Source organism: Oryctolagus cuniculus, chromosome 7 (assembly GCF_964237555.1).
Source record: "Oryctolagus cuniculus chromosome 7, mOryCun1.1, whole genome shotgun sequence".
NCBI lineage: Eukaryota > Metazoa > Chordata > Mammalia > Lagomorpha > Leporidae > Oryctolagus > Oryctolagus cuniculus.
The window spans coordinates 152968811-152980847 of NC_091438.1; the positions used below are offsets into that span (position 1 = coordinate 152968811).

Sequence of the window (12037 nt, forward strand, 5' to 3'; positions counted from 1 at the left end):
GGCTGAGCCCACAGGAATTCAGGGGACAGCATCTCGTCCCTTGTCCCTGGATAAACCGGGACTGTGCACCTCCCTGCACCAGGCCCCGCGGGGAGGTCGGGTGAGGGCATGGCCCACCAGTGTTCCTCCCTCCCCTGGCCATCGCCCAAGGTCAGGTCCACGTCCAGAGGCCGCTGGCCTGCCATGTTCCCCGGTGGGGTCTGTTTCCCTATCCTCTGCCTCTGTCCTTTCCTGGACACCAGGGATTGAACCCCCTGGAGACCCCTCCCCTGGTCCCTGTGTCCCCGCCAGACAGCTGCCCCGGGGACAATGGTGATGCTGGTCAGCTCTGGCCATCACATGCTGCTGCCCGCCGTGCCCCCATGAGGAAAACACTCATCCCCACACGAGGCAGGAGTGCATGGGGGCCCCGGCCCCCCGAAGCTGCCCGCAAAATCCTTGCCACCACCAACCCACACTCTCCATGGCCGCGCGCCCTGACGCCGCCAGCGATCCCCGGCTTAACCCACTGCACCACACTACCGTCCCCTAAGTTTGCTTTTAATACAGAGATGGCCCCTGATCTGTGGTCTTACAATGTTAAAGCTTTATGATAGTACGAAGTGCACCCAAGCAACCATTCTGTTTTCCATTTTCAGAATAGGATTCAACCTTTGGCTAGCACAGTGGCATAGTGTACAAAGTCACCGCCTGCAGGGCCGGCATCCCCCATGGACGCCGGTTCGAGTCCTGGCTGATCCACTTCCAATCCAGCTTTCTGCTATGGCCTGGGAAAAAAGCAGAGGATGGCCCAAGTGCTGGGGACCCTGCATCCACGTGGGAGACCAAGAAGAAGCTCCTGGCTCCTGGCTTCAGATCAGCCCAGTTCCCAGCTGCTGCAGCCCTTTGGGGAATTGAACAAGGGAATGAAACATTCTCTCTCTCTCTCTCTCTCTCTCTCTCTCTCTCTCTCTCTCTCAGAGCAGGGGCCTGCGGAGCTCAGCTGGTGGACGTGTCTTAGCGCAGGTCCGTCTCCCAGTGGGTCCACGGAGGCCCTGAACGCTTTGAGTTGAAGAATGCGGAGCTGAAACAGACACACCCAGCAACTGAAAGACAGAGACCCGGCTCTGGTACCCTGGCATGTGCACCTGCTGGCCCCAACACAGCAGGCCCCACGGGCCCCCCCCGCCCCCTCCCCTCCCCTTCCCACACCCACGCCCTTGGGGAGCTCCCCCTGACACACTGATGTACAGGGAACCCCGCCTCCACGCGCAGAGTTGGTGAGCTGTCTGTAAAGCATCTCCCTGGGCACCCACGTACCTTGTAGATTACAGCCCTGCAAAACCGCTCTGCAGCCCCTCCTCCTGTGCACCCCCACTCTGCCCAGGCTTCCGGAGCCAGTGGATGGCGGCCACATCCTCAGCCTCCCCTCCCCCCTTCCCTCCTGCATCCTCAGCAGTTCTCGGCTCAGCCCTGGTCCAGGCTGCCAGCCCCTTCCCCGTGGGTCTGGCGAGGCACTGGCCTCCTTGCCTCGGCTCTTCCACCCCAGTCCGTCCCCAACTCAGCAGGAACGGAAGTCCCGCCTCCTCTCCCCCTGCTCAGAACCCTCCCTCGGGATAGGCTGCCGCGCCACCTCCCGGCCCTGACTGCCCCCTCCCCACGTGCCTTGCCCTGCTGTGGTTCTCTGCCTCGATGGTTCCATGGCAGACACCGGGCCCCCGCTTCCCTCTGAGAGAGGACTTCCCTGTCACCCTATGGCAGCCAGGGTGACATGAATGACACCGTGAAGCCAGAGCTGCGTCACCCCGGCTTCACCCCGGCTCCCGCAGCCCCTGGCCTCCGAGGTCCGTGGCGTGGCTGTCTCTCCCACCAGAAGTCAGGGGCCCTGTCTGTTTCCTTCTCTGTGTGTTTCGGCATCCTACTCTGTGCCTGGTGTGTCACGAATGAGGACACAGCCACCCAGCACTGTGCAGGCGGGGAGGTCACTGAGCCAGGATCGGAGCCAGGGACACGGCCGCTGCAAGGGACCAGGGCTCTGCAAAGCCCATCCCACCACCCCCAGCTCCAGGCTACTCAACCTCTGCCAGTCGCAGCCGTGGCCACGCCCACCCCTGTGGGGTCACCAGCAGTGCGTGGCCAGCTCCGTGACCCAGCCTCCCCTGCCTGTGTGCTTGGAAACCCTCTCATGTGGCTCAGGAATCGAATTAGTTATGCACAGAAAAATGGGGTCCTCTCGGGTTGCACGCGTAGTGGAGATTCGTTAAAATACCACATTTGGGGCAGGCGCTTGGCACAGCAGCGAGGATACCACTTGGGATGCGCGTGTCCCACGGTGGAGTGCCTGGGTTCAAGTCCTGGCTCCAGCAGGATTCCGTGGAAGCCCCGCCCAACACGGCTTCCTGCAGCCCAGGCTGCCCCTCCCTGCACCAAACCTGCTCAGGAGCTCGGGTCACCCCTCCATGGGCTGCCGGGCTCCTGGTCACAGCTTCTCGCCCCCTTGGCAGGAGCCAGGTACAGGGGCTTCCCCAGGAGACTCCTCCCCCTGGAGGGGCCTGTGCTGCACCTGCTGGGAGGAGGCGCTGCTTTTCCTGCTGGACCCAAGCAGGCAGAGCTCTGCCAGACAGGTGCCGGGCGGCCTTGCACTCTCATCTCTTTGGCATCCTCTCCTCGCCCTGCCCAGAGGCTCAGAGATGGGGCACCTGCTGCCCTTGCTCACCTCTCCAGTCCCCGGGCTGCAGATGTGGCCTTGGGGGCCTCCAGGTGCACACCTCAGCCCCCAGAGCTGACCTCAGCCCCCAGACCTGACCAGTCGCCAGGTGCGCAGCCAGGCCAGTCTCCAAGCTCCCCACCAGATGAGGTAATGGATTTAAATGAAAGGGACTATTAGCGTCACCATTGCAGACACTGCGCACTCCTGCCCTTGTTACCATGGTTACCATCTTTCCTGTTCTGTAGAAGGAATGTGGCACCAATCCCAGCCTCCATTTCCCTCTCTCTGAAATGGGTATAAGCCAAAGAACCAAGTGCTCAGGGCTCTGGGTGTTCCTAGAGATGGTGCATTTGAAACCTGACCATTGTTAGAGTCCGCTGCTGGCGCTGCCGTCACAGTCACTGCCCTCAGCCCAGCCCACTCCAGCCAGGACCCCTGTGCTTGCTCTGCGCCCGCTCGGCTCCGGCACACACCATCCTGGGGGCCCTCACGGTCAGTCTGTGCCGCCCAGGGCACATCCAGCCCGACTCACCCTGCACCGTCCCCCACCCTGAGCCCAGGGCAGGGCCCCCAGGCCGGGTTCAAGAGAGAGGCAGCTAGGAGAACGGAGGTGATCCTTAGAGAACCTCGCAGAAGGAGGCACACAGGGTGGGTGGAGGCCCGGCCGGGGCTGCTTGCTGTGGGATGCTGGGGCGAGGAAGTGCCCACACTCGGACACCCCTGCTATGTGAGGCTCTCGCCTTCACAACAGCCCTCCTGGGACGTGTTACTGGCCCATTTAAAGATGAAGCCACCCCAGACCCCCAAGAGGCTAGGCAGCCCCTCTGGGGGAGCACGGTCGGCCAAGGCGGGCGTGAGCAGCAGGTCCCGCCTCTCTCCCGGGCTGTCCCAGCTGACATCAGCATGCGCACGTGTGCCCTGCGCGTGCCCCGTGCGTGCCCCGTCAGGGATGGGAGGAAGAGACGGCCAGGGAAGACGGAGGAAGGAAACGAGAAGGTGTTGAAACCTGGCCACGCCAGCTCCGCCTTGACACTTCCGCACGGGTGAGCCGTGGAGGTCAGGACAGGCTGTCCCCGCCCACACGCCTGAACCCTGCAGGGGTGAGGTTGGTGCAAGTGGGGAGGAGGGAGCGCACGCCTGGCCGGCCCCGCCCTGCCCAAGTGCATCTGCACAGGTCTTAGACCAGAGGGGGCTGGGAGGTCATTCTGGCCATCCCCCTGCCGGGCCAGGACCCTGAACCTGAGCACCACCTCCCAGGACAGAGAGCTCACGGCCCCACACCTCTCTGTTGTGACAGTTCAGGTCATTAGAAAGTGTTTCCTTTGGCTCGGCTACAAGCAGCCTTCCAGAAGCTTCCACCCCCCCGCAGCTCTGTAGGCCACGCCTCATCTCAGGGACTCTGGCGGGAGGGGGCGTGCAGCAGTCCCACCCCAGAGCTGGGGCAGTGCAGCCCTGGGGGCGGGAGTCAGCTGGGCAGGGGTGGGGGCCCAGGGGTCCCTTGGGGGTGTCCAGGGCCCTGTGCAGGGGCAGGAGGGGTGCATAACACAGAAGAGATGGGAGACTGTGGCTCCCTGCCCAGCCTCCAATGCACCCGGAGCCCCTGGTGGGGGCGGGACAGCCTCCAGTTTTCCTGGACTGAAATCCAGAGCAGTGGTCCAGGAGCCAGCAGGACCCGGCAGGTGCCCTCTACGCGGCCAGCATGGGGAGGGCTCTGCGGGGGCTGCAGATCCGGCTGGGGGCCCAGCACCACAGGGCACACAGTCCATGGCCGGCCCTGTCCTAACAGTCAACAGCTGCCCCCCCCCCCCGCCCTGCCCTGCCCCGGGACACACAGAGCTCCCACTAGGAGCTCCCACTAGGGCTGCAAACCCACTGTACATCAGTACCTCGCCAGGCACCAGGAAAGTGGACCGGGGCTCCACAGTGGGCAGGGCGTCCGCATGCTCAGAGCGCCCTTCCTCCACTCCAGTCCACCCGCCCGGCCCCTGCCCACCCAGGCTAGAGACAAACTGCAATCCAGACCGCACAGGGCACACAGGGCAGAGCTGGGAATCCACCCTGCCTGGGTCTGCTGCAGAGCTCGCCCTCCGCCCTGCCCCCACCCCAGAGAATAGGCACTCTCCCAGAAGTAGGCAGTCGTGGGTTCAAATCCCAGGCCCGGCAATCATGGGCTGTGGGATTTCAGAAAAGTCTCACGGGGGGCGGCACTGTGGTGTAGCAGGTAGAGTTGCCACTTGCAGCACCGGCATCCCCTATGGGTGCTGGTTCGAGTCCCGGCTGCTCCACTTCTGAGCCAGCTCCCTGCTAATGCACCTGGGAAAGCAGAGGAAGATGGCCCAAGTCCTTGAGCCCCGGCACCCATGTGGGAGACCCAGAAGAAGCTTCTGGCTCCTGTCTTTGGCCTGGCCCAACCCTGGCTGTTGCAACCATTTGGGGAGTGAACCAAGGGATGAAAGATTCTCTCTCTCTCTCTCTCTCTCTCTCGCTCTCGCTCTAACTCTGACTTTTAAAAATAAATAACTCTTTTTAAAAAAGGAAAAAGTCTTTTGACCTCTGTGTCTGTTTCTCTGTCTGCAAAATGGGAATCCCAGCAGTCCCTGTCCCGGGATCTTCTTGTGCGATTTGATGGAGATGGCGGGGGAGCATTTAAGACAGTGCCGCCCCCTGGGCCGCTACCCTAGGGCTGTCCCAAAGGCAAGGAGCCGGGGCCGGGCTCGGGGAGGAGAGGAACTACCTGCCCCTCCCTTTACTCTCCTGGCTGAGGGAGGAAGCAGATCAGGTGTGCAGCCATTAAACCGGCCCCTGGCAATGGTGTTGCCCCCCACCGCCCTGGGCAATGGTGTTGCCCCCCACCGCCCTGGGGGGCGCTCCCACAGCAGGGGTGGGCGGCACCTTCGCAGAGCATCGGAGCCCACGGGAGCAGGTGCCAGGAGCGTTTGTTAAGTGGCTGCAGTGGTCTGCAGACCACAGGGGGTTCTCGGACATGGGGAGGTGTGGGTGCTTGGCAGTGGGAGGGGCAGCTCAGACACCCACCCCCGGCTCCCTGCGCTGGCTCTGATCTCCCCCGTCTTCTCCCCTAGGGCTGGCTGCAGCCAGAGGTACGAGGGAGGGGGGTGCCGTGGCAGACGCCCACCTCGCACCACCCTGGAATTCCAGACTCTCCCAGGGCAAGGCTGTGCCCTCACCTTCTCCTCCTTCCCCAAGATGGCCATTGCTCCTGGGTGCCCAGGGAGGGCCGTGCCCAGGAGCCCGGGAGGAGGACCCCGGGGGCACAGGCCCTCTCTCAAGGGGAGCCCTGCCTGCCCAAGACTGGGGCTGGGGGCAGCTGCCCCTCCTGGGTGTGCCCCGCGGAGACGGTCAAGGGCCGGGCACCTCGAGGTGCCCGCAGGTACGGCCCGGACTTGAGAGGCAGCCTCGTGAGTCACGCTGCCTCTCCCCAGAGCACATTGTGAAAGTCCTCGTTTGTAAAATGGGGACAACAAAGGCGCACACAGCAAGCCGCAACGTCTCCATTGAGCTCCGGCGAAAACAGGCTCAGAGAGGCCGAGCCACGGCCCCAGGGTCACACAGCCGCGCCCGCACCCACCAGCCCCCTAGATTTCAGCGGTTGGTGAATCGGAGCTCACGTGGTCCTGCCGCCAGGAGCTTCCTCCCAGGGAGCCCAGCCAGGTGCCTCCGGACTGGGGCCAAGGCCACAGAGGGGGCCCCGCTCTCTCAAGCCCCACCCCCGGTCCTCTACTGTGGCACCCAGTCTGGCCCAGATGGTGCCAAGTGCGCCCCCTGCTGGGCCCTACTGTGGAGTTTTGTTTATTTGAAGCAAAGAGGGGGGAGAGAGACAGAGATAGGGAAAGCTCCCAAATGCTGGTTCATTCCGCAAATGCCCACAGTGGCCATGGCTGGGCGTGGGCAGGAGCTGGGAACACAGTTCCTGTCTCCCCACCGTGGACTCCTCGCCCTTCCCTCCAGAGCAGTGCCTGGGCCAGGGCTGCAGGGTGGGGTGGGGGGTGGGGTCACTGCAGGATCATCAAGGTGGCCGGGAAGGCGAGCAGGGGAGGTGCACAGCGGGGCTCCGCGTGGCCTCAAACGCTGACGCGGGGCAACTGAGCTGTCTGCCCCGGGCCCAGGCTGCACCCAGGCCCAGACACACGCGGTCACCTGGGAGGACACACACGGTCACCTGGGAGGACACACACGGTCACCTGGGAGGACACACGCGGTCACCTGGGAGGCCAGGTCCCTGGCTGGCTCCGGGGGGCTGTGGCCTGCGCCCGCTGTGAGGAGCTCCCCTCCTAGTCAGGGAGCGAATCCTATCACGGGGTGCGGGTTTTAAAGGCCGTGGCCCACGTGACCCATCTCCTTGGTCAGCTTGGTCGGGTCAAGTGCTCTTACCCACAGGCCCTCGCGTCCTCTCCTCCCGGGTCCACCCACTCTGTGAGGGCCATGGCCGTGAGGGCAGCGCTGTCCTGCCTGCTCCCCACACCATCTCAGGACAAGGCCAGGCAGGACCCAGCTCCCTCAGCTCCATCCTGAGGCCTGGGCACTGCCGAATCAGCCACGGGGAGAAGCCCCCTGATTTCCTGCCTGGTGGAGGGGGCCTCACCTCCCGGCCCTCCCGGGCGGCCAGGGTCCTGGGCTAGCTGTGCATCTGCCGGTTCCTCCTGGGCCTACATCTTTCCCTGCACACCTTGGCAGAGCCGGGCACAGAGCCGGAAGCCACAGAGAGAGAAGCCGGTGACAGTGGCAGTGATGCCAGAGAGAGCCGGGGAAGACACGGCGGGGAAGGGAAGGCGTCGGGGAGAGCCCAGGAGGACTCGACATCACCAGCGCACGATCGCCTTGCGTCTGGAATCTTCCATCGGGGCCCGCCCACCTCGGACGCTCCCAGAATCCTGCCCACCATGGGGACGAGGTGGGGGCAGGGGGAAGAGGAGAACCGGGGGCTGGCGGGGGGGGGGGGGAGGTGGGCTGAGGAGGGAAGAGGAGAAGGAGCAGGAGGAGGAGCAAGTCCTAGCGGGGTATGGCTGCCTTGCGGGTCCCTGCGGATGCCAGAGGCCATCAGTCCAAGAGGGCGTTTCCGGCTCCGCCAGCGCCGTGAGGGACTCCTAGGTGACCCCACCACAGCTGCATGTTCTCCAGGGACCCTCAACTTAAGCTGTTGCTGTCACTTCTCTCCTGCCACGGTGACAGGGCGGCAGGACGGAGCCCGGCGCCTGCCTGTGGCTGTGAGTCCGTGCCGGCTCCGAGCTGCGGCCGCCCCGAGAGGCCCACGGCCCAGCATCCGTGTGCTTCCGCGCACTTCCTCCTTGTCCGTGCCAGAGATGCTTACGCCATATATTGATTCAAAAGGCAGAGAGAGAGAGAGAGAGAGAGAGAGAGAGAGAGAGAGAGAGAGACTCTTCCGTCTTCCCTCCCCAAATGCCCACAGCAGTGCCAGGAGCCAGGAGCCCCATCCAGGTCTCCCATGCGGGTGCAGGAGCGCAAGCCATCTTCGCTGCTTTCCCGGGCCATCAGCAGGGGGCTGGGCTGGATGTGGAGCAGCCGGGACTCGAACCCACATTCCTGTAGGAGGTGCCAAAGTCCCAAGCAGCGGCTTAACCCACAGCACCACAACACTGTGTGTGCACCTGAACTTTGTAACCTGCCTTGGGCATTTTTCACCTGAGAGGCCCTGGGGTGACCCTTCTCCCCAAACTCCCCCTTCCACCCCAAAGAGCTGGTGTGGCCTTGGCACTGTTGAGCAGTGAAGACGGCTGGGCACGTGCTAGTGAGTGTCCCCGTCTCCTGCCTTCTCCATTCTAAGGAATTAGCTCTTCCCCAGCCTCCACCTGGGGCTCTGCTTCTAGCCGCTGGGCAGACAGGGAGGTGGCCAGGCTGGGCCCCCTGCATTGCCTGCGATGCCCACCTTCTCTTTATTGGCCCCCGTCTGGGGGCCACCTCAAGCTACCCAGCAAGGACAGGGAGAGCCAAGGAGACAGGGTGGTGAGCTAGCCCACTGGGGTGGGGGGGTCAGTGTGCTGAGCTAGCCCACTAGGGTGTAGGCATCAGGATGGTGAGCTAGCCCGCTGGAATGCAGGTGTCAGGGTGGTGAGCTAGCCCGCTGGGGTGAGGGGCTCGGATACTGAGTGAGCCCGCTGAGTGCAGGGGTGGGATTTGTAGCTGAGTCAGGGGATTCCTCAGGGTTCCGTCTGGGACACCGCATGGCACACAATTACCCCAAACATAAATATTTCTCCAAATAGGCAGTGCACACAGCCCTCGGGGGAATTCATCACTTCCCATGATGTCACTCTGCACGCCCAGCGCCCCCTGAGGGCCCCGGCGGCCAGCAGCTCAGGTGACCGGGCACGGTCTCTCCTGGAGGCTTCCCTCTCCACCAGCAAGGCCAAGGAGAGAGCCCTGGCCCAGTCTTGGCAGGTGCCAGGCCCGTAACAACAGGAGTGGAGGAGCCCCAGGTCCGTCGTTCATGGTCAAGTGCAGCCCTTCCTCTGCCCCAGCCCAGCCCCCGCAGTGAGCCTCTGGCTTCTCTAAAAACCTTGGCAGGTGGACAAGTGCACCTGTCACAGTCCCGGCTGGCAGGAAGCTCTCCCGGTGCGGCAGATCAAACATCTCTGCACGGGCCCAGCGGAGGTCGCCCCCCCCCCACACACGCTCAGCACCCGAGGCAGCCAGAACATGGCAGCTGTGACGCCCCCCACCTCCGCCGCTTCCTCTGAGCCCCTGCTGGGCGGGGCCATGGGACGGTGCTAAGGTGCTCGGGGTTTCCAGCCTTGGGGAGCCATAGAAAGGACAGGCACTGGGGGAGACGGAGCCCCAGAGCCATCAGAGCTCCGGCAGCCCCCACACAAGGGGCCCCCTATCTGCATGGTCCCATTGGTCCCCCCCGCCCTGGTCTGCTGCGGCCATTTGTCAGATGCAGAAACTCGGGCTCAGCGGCCACAGACGCAGCCAGGATGACTCGAGTCTGTCCGACTCCGGGCTCAGGGCACCCACGCTCCACGCCGAGCTCATCTCGCTGGGGCTCCAGGAAAAAGAAGCCCAGAGACAGGCAGTAACTTGGCCCGCGCCGCACAGTGCGTCAGCGGCGGCGTGAGGGCCAGAGTCCCTGGCTCTTGTCAAAGGCATCTGGTCTCAGCTGTGTTATATGGGGCCTGAGGAACTGACGCACCTCCCAGAACCAACCGTGCCCCTGCTGAAAGATTCAACTAGACAGGATTTTTTTTTAAGCAGTAAGTTCCTTGAAGTATATGCAATACAATTATTTGTTGTTTATCTGAAATTCAACTGGAACTGGGCATGTTGGTTCCTTTCCCTTGCTAAATTGGAGCCAACCCTATGGACAGGGCAGGAGAAACTGCGTGGGTTCCTCACCAGTCACCCACATCTGAGAGAACCAGCCCCGGGGCCAGCGCCCCCAGCAGCCGCTGAGGTCAAGGTCTGGCCTCCCCGGGCTCCCAGCTCCTCCCCCCAACCCCATAGCCGAGCCCCAGGCTGCTGCCAGAGACAGGGCCAGGGAGGGCTCCTGGGGCAGAGCCTCACCCAAAGCCAGGTGGGCCGCTGGGCCTGACATCCACGGAGCAGCCTGGGCAAGCCCAGGAGCGGAGACCCAGGAGGGTCGTGGCAGCTCAGCCCCCACCTGATAAGAGACCCCTGACCTTAGCTCCTCTCCAAGGGAGACCCCTGCTCTAAGCCCCTACCTGCAGAGGGTCTAGCGGCCAGGGAGGGGAACATTGGCTGAGCCAGGTCCCAGGACCCCCACGGGGGCAGAGCCCACGCAGGGGAGGTTTGGGCCAGGAGGAGGAGCTGACACTACAGCTGCCCCCCTCCGACGTCATCATTGTCACTCTCACTGGCACCATCATCATCCTCATCATCACCCAAGGCCCAGGCCTTGCTCCAGGTTCTCCGATCACATGGCCACGCCCTCTCGATCCCATCACCTCGGCTGCCCCCGGATGGTCTCCAGGGATGGGGCTGCCATACACCGTCCTGCGCACCCCAGACACAGCAGTTGGCATGAAACTGAGAGAGACCAGGGGAAGCTCTGTCCTTGTGCCTGTCTTGGGCAACAAGTCACTCTGACATGCCACCCAGGTTCCACTCCGACTTCCAAACACAGAGCCCGTGCCCCAAAGCCTGGTTCAGGGTCAGAATCTGGAGGCCAGACCTCACCTAGCGGCTGGAGACCGATGTCCTGACCTTGGTCCCAGGAGCTGGAGCCTGGAGTGCACCCGACCAAATCCTGGTCCCTCCCTCCCAGGCTCCACAGCCAACTCCACCTCCTCTGTTGTCAAAACAATCCCCAGCCAGCATCTTCCAACACGCCTGAGCCGTCCCCCGGGGAGCCCACCCCGCTGTCTTCCATTGGAGCGCAGCCCCCGGCGGCCAGGCCGGTGCTGCCCAGCCCTCACCTGTGAACTTCCACGCGCGTCTCCACTCCCACCACACACACAGCATAGGTGGGCTTCTCCAGGGACAGCTGCACCGCTCTCTGTGGGGCCATCCTGGCCCCTGGCTCCCAGGTTTCCAGATGGGCTCAGGCACCCCGGTGGCTGTGTGCCCGGCAGCCCCGGCTCCTCTCCTGGGCACCTGGGCACTGCCAGGAAGCAGCGTGAAGTCTGATGGGCTGGTGCTCTCTTCCTCCTTTTTAATTTCACCCTACGACCTGATTAGCCAGCCTGAGCCTGGTCCCCACCTCCTGGCTCCGTGCCCAGTCCGCCTCACGCAGGGCTGTCAATCCAGGAGGCAAGAGGAGGCGGCACCTGCGCCCCAAATGGGAGACGGGGAGTAGGGGCTTCAGCTCACGTGGAGAAGGACCCAACAGCCCCTTCCTTCCTGCTCCAGCTTTGCCTCCACCCTCAGACTCTGCGTGCCTGCATCCCCACTGTGTCAGCGTTTTCTGACAGCTGACTGTGTGCCGGGCGCCAGCAGGTCTCACCCTACGTGCCCGGAGACCGGACAGCACCAAGATCGCGGGGGACTCAGACTGCCGGGGTTCAAGTCCCAGCACTGCCTCTCACAACCCTGCGTCTGCACCCAGTTATTTTATCCCCTTGAGGCTTAGTTCCTTCATACGTGGGATGGCAGCTGCGTGGGGACAACATGAGCGCAGAGGCGGCGGCGGCCACCCCAGGGGAGCACCCTCAGCCAGCCCCAGGGGACTTGGAGAGGAGCCTGGAGCCAGGGTTTGTGGGGGACGCTGACCCGGTTCTGAAAATCCTCTCCTTTGAGCTCAGGGCTGCAAGTTCTGGCTTGAACCCTTCTGTGTGTGCATGTAGAATTTCATTCGCTCACGTGACCGCGGTTTGTGGACCGTCTCCTGTGTTAGGTGCTGCCGTAGGTGGGGGGGAG

The 12037-nt window shown here is 63.6% G+C and overlaps 1 protein-coding gene across 2 annotated transcripts in view; it reads right to left on the reverse strand.

Moving 5' to 3' along the window:
- PADI1 (peptidyl arginine deiminase 1) overlaps positions 1-11315 on the reverse strand; it is a 34478-nt gene extending 23163 nt beyond the window's left edge. For both annotated transcript variants that reach the window (XM_070079224.1, XM_070079223.1), the window contains exon 1: positions 11098-11315. In XM_070079224.1, coding sequence (XP_069935325.1) covers positions 11098-11189 — 92 coding nt within the window. In that variant the 5' untranslated portion in view covers positions 11190-11315. The remainder of the gene's footprint in view (positions 1-11097) is intronic.
- Between the last annotated feature and the right edge of the window lie 722 nt (positions 11316-12037).